Source organism: Myzus persicae, unplaced genomic scaffold (assembly GCF_001856785.1).
Source record: "Myzus persicae strain clone G006 unplaced genomic scaffold, MPER_G0061.0, whole genome shotgun sequence".
Taxonomy (NCBI): domain Eukaryota; kingdom Metazoa; phylum Arthropoda; class Insecta; order Hemiptera; family Aphididae; genus Myzus; species Myzus persicae.
This window is the reverse complement of record NW_019100469.1, coordinates 1914683-1923012: the sequence shown is the minus strand read 5'-3', so window position 1 is coordinate 1923012 and position 8330 is coordinate 1914683. Positions and strand designations below refer to the sequence as shown.

The 8330-nt window shown below is 30.2% G+C and overlaps 3 protein-coding genes across 3 annotated transcripts; 1 reads left to right on the top strand and 2 right to left on the bottom strand.

Annotated features, from left to right (window-relative positions):
- Window positions 1-373: 373 nt before the first annotated feature.
- LOC111037367 (NADH dehydrogenase [ubiquinone] iron-sulfur protein 6, mitochondrial) lies at window positions 374-2371 on the bottom strand. Its single transcript, XM_022319939.1, has 3 exons — window positions 2112-2371; window positions 1852-2028; window positions 374-580 (listed from the first exon to the last, which is right to left on the bottom strand). The coding sequence occupies exons 1-3, from the start codon at window positions 2238-2240 to the stop codon at window positions 515-517; spliced, it is 372 nt and encodes a 123-aa protein (XP_022175631.1). The 5' UTR covers window positions 2241-2371; the 3' UTR covers window positions 374-514.
- Window positions 2372-2515: 144 nt separating this feature from the next.
- Window positions 2516-3765, top strand: LOC111037290 (protein SREK1IP1-like). The gene has a single exon (XM_022319826.1). It carries the CDS (start codon window positions 2883-2885, stop codon window positions 3264-3266), a length of 384 nt encoding a protein of 127 aa, XP_022175518.1. The 5' UTR covers window positions 2516-2882; the 3' UTR covers window positions 3267-3765.
- A 126-nt stretch (window positions 3766-3891) lies between these two features.
- On the bottom strand, window positions 3892-7550 carry LOC111037241 (guanine nucleotide-binding protein-like 1). Its single transcript, XM_022319690.1, has 11 exons — window positions 7202-7550; window positions 6987-7116; window positions 6376-6730; window positions 6082-6292; window positions 5891-5995; window positions 5719-5810; window positions 5466-5588; window positions 5229-5354; window positions 5018-5168; window positions 4807-4947; window positions 3892-4279 (listed from the first exon to the last, which is right to left on the bottom strand). Exons 1-11 carry the CDS (start codon window positions 7296-7298, stop codon window positions 4023-4025), a joined length of 1788 nt encoding a protein of 595 aa, XP_022175382.1. The 5' UTR covers window positions 7299-7550; the 3' UTR covers window positions 3892-4022.
- Between the last annotated feature and the right edge of the window lie 780 nt (window positions 7551-8330).

Sequence of the window (8330 nt, the reverse complement as noted above, 5' to 3'; positions counted from 1 at the left end):
AAAATTGTATAATTTGAACTTTCACAACAATTTAAACACCAAGCATAAAAAAATAAAAGTACAAACTTAATTACATTTGAAATTCTTTTGTTATAACCTGAACATAATAAACCTTATTTTATTCTCTATACTTTCAGTTGAATAAAAAAAGTGTAAAACATTAAAGTAAAATAAAAATCATATTTTTGGATTCTGAGCAAAGCAATGAATGTATTTCTTTATATGTGTTTAGTCATCATTCATCATGTTTTGGTGGAGTAAAAATTCTTCAATCTTCTGCTATGTGGGTGGTTTCTGGTAACAAAGTTGGATGATGGTTTTTTTAAATTGTTATAGATTTATATATTTTCTGTGTTGTCAAAAATAAACAAAATTTCAATAAAATTTAGATTTTTTTCTAACAAATGTAATTTATTTCTAATATAAACAGATTCCAATTTACAACTTGTTATTATTCAATATCTGTTAATCTAAATAATCTTCAAAAAAATTTGGTTGAATAATATAATAATTTTCAATGACTATCCTTCTTGACAAACCGTAATCCACAATATCCGCAAGCGTGATTCCCTGGTTTGTCCTAAATAATATAATAACAAAAAATTATATCACAAGACAATACAAAATAAACATCAGACACCTAACATTATAATATTGAAATATGGATGTTATACTCATCATTAATTCTTTTATACTTATTTAAATACCATAGTTTTTAACAGTTGTTTGGTAAATTCATATCAATAAATTCATAATCATATATTTCACACTGGTTAAATAGAAAAGTTAAAATTAGAGGAAAGCAATTTTGTTAATTTTGGAATCAGCAAGAAGTTCTGCTGATAAATAAAATACATTTCTTTCATAAAAGCACAAAAAAATCAAATGCTACCAATCTGAATTTATTAAAAGCTCATCAATGGCTTATCAGTGTACTCTATAAGTTTAATCTTATTTTAAATGTTTTGTTATTATACCCATTAAACTCACTATTCCTATATTTTATGCATACAAGGTCATAATATGACTAGGCTACAAATATAATCCAATGACTATAATTTTGATAGTTTTGCAGACATCATACTTTAAAACACAGGAATTCATTTTTTATTTTTTATTTATTGTAAAAACTCAGTGTTTTTGATAGTCAGATTATATTATTAGTTGACATTATTAAAAGATTAAAATATTATTTAAAAGAATAATGCAATATACTTGTAAAATATTGTACCTACACTGTAAGCTATACTTGTGTCCATGAGAGAAACATACCAGACGCCGAACAAGCTGGTAACGGCTACAAATGCCACACCAGAGCCATACGCCGGAGGTTATGTGGAAGAGATTTTTCCTAACCTTACCATTGTGGAAAGACCATACTAATAAATTAAAAGATTTATAATAATATAATATATTAGAGTACCTATAATATTATGTTGTGTATGAACACTAAGCCACTATAAAAAATAATAAGTACTTAGTTAGATTTACTAATCATAGTAAGTGAGTGAGAATATAAGACAAATTTATCTATATTATCTATACCAATACGCACAACCCAAAATAATTAAATATTATAAACATTGATAGGTACTTAATATAATGCATGATTTAAAAAAAAATCATAGCCTTAAAAGAACAATTTGATTAATAACTTTTATTGTGTTCCTAATTATTGGACATTGGGGTTACTCATATGTTAATAAGCCTAACTTTAACAAATAAGAAGTAATTTGAGAGGAATGCATAACACATAATGTCAAAATGTCATATTTGATATTATGAAACTTAAGATATAACAATCAATTTGTGAACAAACACTTGCGAGTTTATAAGAATAGGTTGGTTTACCAAATTTATGTAGACTTTAGGATGACCCAGTGGTCCGCCACCACCATCGCAGTATACAACACGCTCCGTACACGGCTTAGGTGGTACTTGTTTGATGAGATCAATGGCAAACGACTTGTTCACTTCCTTCTCCATGCCAACGAAACGCGCCAAACGATAATCATCCTTTTCAAATTTCTACAACACAGTATTATTAACATAATAATCGACAAAATACAGCGACGGCAGTGATTCATGACCGATCACTGGACGGCACTTACCTGACCAGTGTGAGTTTCCACGTCTTTAGGTTCCCACGAATATTTGGCCGCTTGCAAGAGCGTTGGGCGACATGCACGCTGCGTCAATCCTACCGCCGCAATCTTCAAACCAGACATGGTCAAAGCCATAGTAAAATACAACGAAAAATTACGATAGGGCCAAATTTTTGGTTCCAACTTTTAACGGGCTATCACGGGCGACCGACTCAAAGACGAAAAGTTGTCTTGCACAAATTCACTGATAAGGAAAACATATGCTTACTACCATGACTAAATAGATCTATTTAGTCATGCTTACTACGTCTTACTTGATACGATAAACTCATTTACACATAATATTTTTATTCTGTGGCCCGGGATTGTTTACGGGTGATAAGACAATGATAAGACAATGATAATACTGTTGACAACTGTAAGTTGTCTATAGTGTGCTCGTATCGACTGTAAGGTGTAAACAACTATACACATAATATTAACTATAAATTCGAGTTTCGACGGAAGTCGTACAACACCACGACTCCACGTTATAAATTACTGTTTATTTGTATTATAAGTTTAACTATTATTCTTATTATGCTCTCAGTAGTGGTTACCAGTTAGTCTCTTTCACCATTAAAACGTATCGAAAGATTTTTTTCCCGCAACAATGGCAACGTGCCGTTCGACCATCCGTTGTTGATGGAACTTTTTCGTCGGGCCCCTACTATAGTACACCTATAGCTACTTTTTATAATTACAAAAACACTACGCGCAGCGGGTCCGGTGATTAATATGGAGTCCAAGTTTTCGGGTTTTGCCAAAGAGACCACTGCTAGACCGGCGTGTAAAAAATGCGGTTACTCTGGTCACTTGACGTTCCAATGTCGGAATTTCATCAAAATCGATCCCAACAAGGATATTGTGTTGGACGTGAGCAGCACAAGCAGTGAACCAGATGAGGAGTATGTGACGCCGCTGGTACAGCTGCGTGAGACTGAGTTAGCTTTGAAATTGAAAGAGGCTGCATCCAAAAAAAAGAAAAAGAAGAAGAAGAAGTCAAAGAAACGCAAACACAATACATCTGACAGCGAGTCAACTGACGACGATGCAACAGAGCGAAAAAAGAAACATAAGAAACACAAGAAACATAAAAAAGAAAAAAAATCTAAAGATTAAGTAGTAAATAAGTAGATATTTTGTAGGTTTTGAATATTAACTAAGATATTTAAAATTTCCAAAATGTTATTTTATGCATTAAATATGACCCTAATTATTCAAAATAAATGGGAAAAACGTAACTCTTTACTTAATATTTAAAATATTTGAATAGTTTTCACCTTGTGCATATCATTGAAATAATAAGAAGCGGGCAATTAAAACACAGGACTGTAAAAATCAAGAGACAATTGACCTAATAAGAAGTTTCCCTAATTATACAGTCCTCCATTTTAATTTCCCACTTTGTATTCTTTCAATATAATATTTGGACTTCAACAGTTCTTTTCTGACTAAGAAAATATGACTTTATTTTTAAATAATTAATCAAATGGTATTACCTATACATGAAACATAATATTAGTTTTTTAGTCTCTAACAATGAATATAATCATATTTTAAATGTAAGAAAAATAAAATACATTTTTATCAACACTTAATTTATCAAACCTTAGTTATCCAAATGTTAAACCTAACCTTTTAGTAAGTTTTTAGAAAGTTAAATTATACAACTAGACCACTTAGTATAAACTAAAGAAGAAGATACATGGGTATAATCAACAAATATTTAAAAATATTAACTTCATTGAACATCTTATGAATATATTTTAAAATGAAATCACTTGAATTTACAACCAGTTATAATTAAAATAATAATCAGACAAATACAGGTTAACATAACATTATCTTTAAAAAGAAAAAACTGTAGAACTGGTATCAATCAGACACATCCAATGCGGCAAACTTATTAGATGCAATTGCTCCACATACTTCTGAACTATCGCTATCACAAGATTCATCTTCATCACTACCATCTTCCTCAATTTCACTAGTGTCACTGGGAGCTGCAGTTAGAGTTGGTTTTTCCTCATCGTCAGATAGTTCTATACAACTATGTTCATATGTATCCAGCTCATCCACTATGCCTTTAATTTTCCATACATTTTTTAGCTCTGCAGAAGACAACCAATATTCTAAAGAATAAAAGAATAATGAGTATAGATATTTTCAAACAGTTAAAAACATTTTTTCAATTCAAATTAAGAACCATACTTGGAGGCGGCATTTAAGAACACCCATTTTGTCCTACCGAGTCAACCTGTCAATAGGTAATCTGCAAGTATAGCAAGTACCATGTCCCTGCACACATATCAGCTACCGAATATGGTTCTTAAATACATTAAAGAGTCCAGATTTACATTGATTTTTATGTTTTTACACATATTTATAGTCACGCAGCATTAAGGGAGTAAAAAATGTAAAGAATTTTTTTTAACTTACAATATTTTAGGGCTGAAGATATATCTAAAAAGTATTTGTTATATTATCTGAAAATATTACTCTTTTATTTATATTTATTGTTGATACTTAGCATTTTAAGTGTAACTAATTATATACATTTGCATCATATTTTAAGCTTTTTAAGGAAATGAAAGTCTGGACTCAACAATCTACAACTATTCACAAGTAGTTTTAAACTTTTAAAATTGATATTTCATACTTTTGCTTAATGTAAATCCTAGAGGTCTCAATGCTAAGCAAATTTTCCCACTCAGTGTCATACGTAATAAATGATTGGCAGCACGATAGGTATCTGGTCGGCCTGCTCTAGCAGTTAAAAAACCTCGTTTAATTGCCCAGCCTGTATCATTTAGAAAAAATCCATTTATAAAAGCAATTTATGTATTTTCAAAAGTATTACAATTACATACTGTCACATATGTCTATTGCAGACCATTCATTTTCTCCAGCCTCTGGATGTTGTAGGTTTAAAAGTTTTATCAAATTTAATCTTTCAGCTAAAAATGTAATGGTCGAATATGGCTCACGAAGTTGTGCAATAGGATAACATCCCATTAAGACCTAAAGAAACTTGACACATGAAACCTCAAGTAATGTTTGTTATAAATATTGTTTTAATACTTGTAATGGCTTAGGGAGTTTAGATGGGAACACAAGCCCAGGACAGTCACACAAACGGACACTGGAAGTTAAAAATATTGTCTGAAAATGCTTTGTGTGTCCAGGAGTTCCAGAAACACTGACAACCTTTAAAAATAAATATTAAATAATAAGTAAGTACTACAATATTTACAATATAAAAAATGTTACTGTATGTTACTATTAAAAATGTTACATTGCTATGTATAAAATAATTACTTTTTTGCCCATCAATGCATTCAAAACTGATGATTTCCCAGCATTAGGTTGACCCAACAAACCAATTGTAAGATAATTATTTTGAAATAAATCAAAATGTTCATAACTCGTTTCTGGAACAGCCTTGAAAATACGAATTTTGTAAAATATTTTATCTTTTTTTCAAATTAATAGAAACTACTCTTTATGTTCCAAAAAAACTATAAAATAATATCAGATCAACAATATAATTGATCCACGAAAAATAACTCACAGTAATTTTTTCTTCGATTTCAACATCTTCTTCATTATCATATTCTAGTTCTTTTTCTTCAGAAATTTTATTTTCCCAGCTCTGTAAATCGACTACAATGCATAAATACAAACAAAAACATTAAAAACAACTATTTATAGTATTTAATTTTGTAAACATTTGAAAAACATACTCTTTGCTTGATATTTTTCTATTATACTTTTACATTCTTTCAACAAATTTTCTGCCGCTTCTGCGGCCATCTTTAATTTACCTCTGGGTTTATTTTTTTGAACCCCTGAACATACATGATATATTTTATTGAAATTGTATAAATAAAACTAATCTTTCATCTTATTTTAATTATTATTGTGGTTTACACACCTTCTTTAAATTCAGAACTGTTTTTATAAGAAGTAAAAAACAACACATGAACTTTAGCTTTGTCGTCATCATCTAAATTATATGTTTGTGTTATTTTATGTTTCCAAGCCAAACCAATAGCTGATGGCACTAAATCCATTTTGTTTAGAATTATAATTAAACTCTTTTTCAAAGTCTTTAATACATATGTAAACAAATATGTAGGGACAGCCTAAAAAAAAATTGTACTGTAAATTACAAATCTTTATAAAAAGTAAATAATACATTAATGAACAGTAATATTGATTAACTTACTGGATAACGAGCATCAGCTATCCATACAATAATGTCGGACATTTCCATTACACGCCACATCTGCCGCCAAGTTTCCAAGTTCAGCTCAAAATAACTTAACTCATCCCAGTCACTTCGCTTTTTTAGTGTCATTAAATAGTCTTTAAAATAACCATATTCACGACTATCCAGCTGCTCTCTAGTCATATCTGGACTCCATTTGGGGCGTGTTGGAAAACCAAGCTCATCACCACAAAAATAAGGAGCAGGATCAAATTCAAGTTCTTGTTCCGATACTGGAATAATCTGTTTTCTTGCGTCTTCTTTTCTTTTCTTTATTTCTTCTTCAGTTTCTCTGCGAAATTGTAGTACATACCTAAACAAAATTGATCAGCTTATTTTAAATTGTGAAGAAGATAGGAATAATTTGGTTATGAACGAGTTTAGGTAACATCTAAATGATATTAATATTTTAAAGAGGGTTATAAGTAACTTCAAAAAGTAATAATTTCCTCAATTTAAAATTGAAATATTGATACCAAGATAGCACTAAATGATATCAGGAAAAGACTAATTTTCGGTTACAGACAGACACACCAAAATTTAAATAAATAACAAATAAATATACACACTGGTTAGGGTTGGATTTTCCGCCACGATGTAATGGTTGTTGATTGATACTCTGCACATTGAATTCAGGCAAACGTTCTTTGGGAGGTCTGACATGATTCCCTTCGGCTCTTTCATAACCAAACTCAGATCCTGTTTAATAATATTCAATATACAATCTTATACAATTACAGAAATGTGATCTAATGATTTGATAGGTACTCAAAATTTCTCCTACCAGAAGCTGCGTTAAGTTGTTTTCTCTTCCTTTTCTCTTGTATCTGCTGTTTCTTTTGTTTGCCACTGAATGGCAATTTTCGACGTCCTTGGGGCATCGCGATATTTTATTATTATATAATTACCAGTTTTTACAGCTCTTCCGATCTTCACATTTAAAATAACGATTTTCCAAAATATCCAAGATCAGTAATCACATTATAAATATATATATAACAATATACTACGTTATGTTTAATGATTACTTGAAAAATTCAAAATGATAGGTAAATACTACCTGCCGAGCACACACTTCTATACAATCACAGAACAATACAAGATAAGGTACTCCGTTAGATAAGGATAACCATTGCAAACTAAAGCCAGGATTACTGCAGCTGATTTAACGGCCGCCATGTTTTCAGTTGGCAAAGCATTACATTCATGTACAAAATGTACCAGGTACCTATTAGGATTTAGGAATAAGTCCGTGCAACAGTTTTAAATAAATATTATAAATATAACATTTTTATATAAAATTATTTATCAATGCCAGTAGTCTGCATGTTATACTCCATTATTTTATTGATTGGCGATAACTATATACGATAAGATGTCAGTCGTCAATACTAAGTTAAAAAAGTAAAGAACAATAATAAATGATGATAAAAATAAATTATAATAGTACCTATAATATTATATACCTACATGTTTTTGGCAAAAGTTAATGCAACATATTATGACATATCGTAAACTACTATATTAGGTTAGGTTATACTATATTAGCGACTCTCCCAGTTATATATAATAATTTAATTTTTGATTAATTACAGCGTTGTTTTAATTCGTGGTTGGTTCACAAGCAGACGTCAATGTAATATTCATATATTTAGTATTATATAGTATTCATTCATTATTCAATTCGTCCAAGTCACCCCACGCCTTAACACTTTTCGACGGACTTTTAGCTTTTTATGGTGGAGGGGTGGAGTTTAAATATTAAAATGTAACTTAACATTTATATGAACTAAAAAATTGTTGGATTTCGCGGAACATAAGGACTACTCGGTACTACTGTAGTATGACTAGTACGTACAACATTATTTATACCTATTTAAATGTATAAATATGTTATTATTCTACGGCTCGGG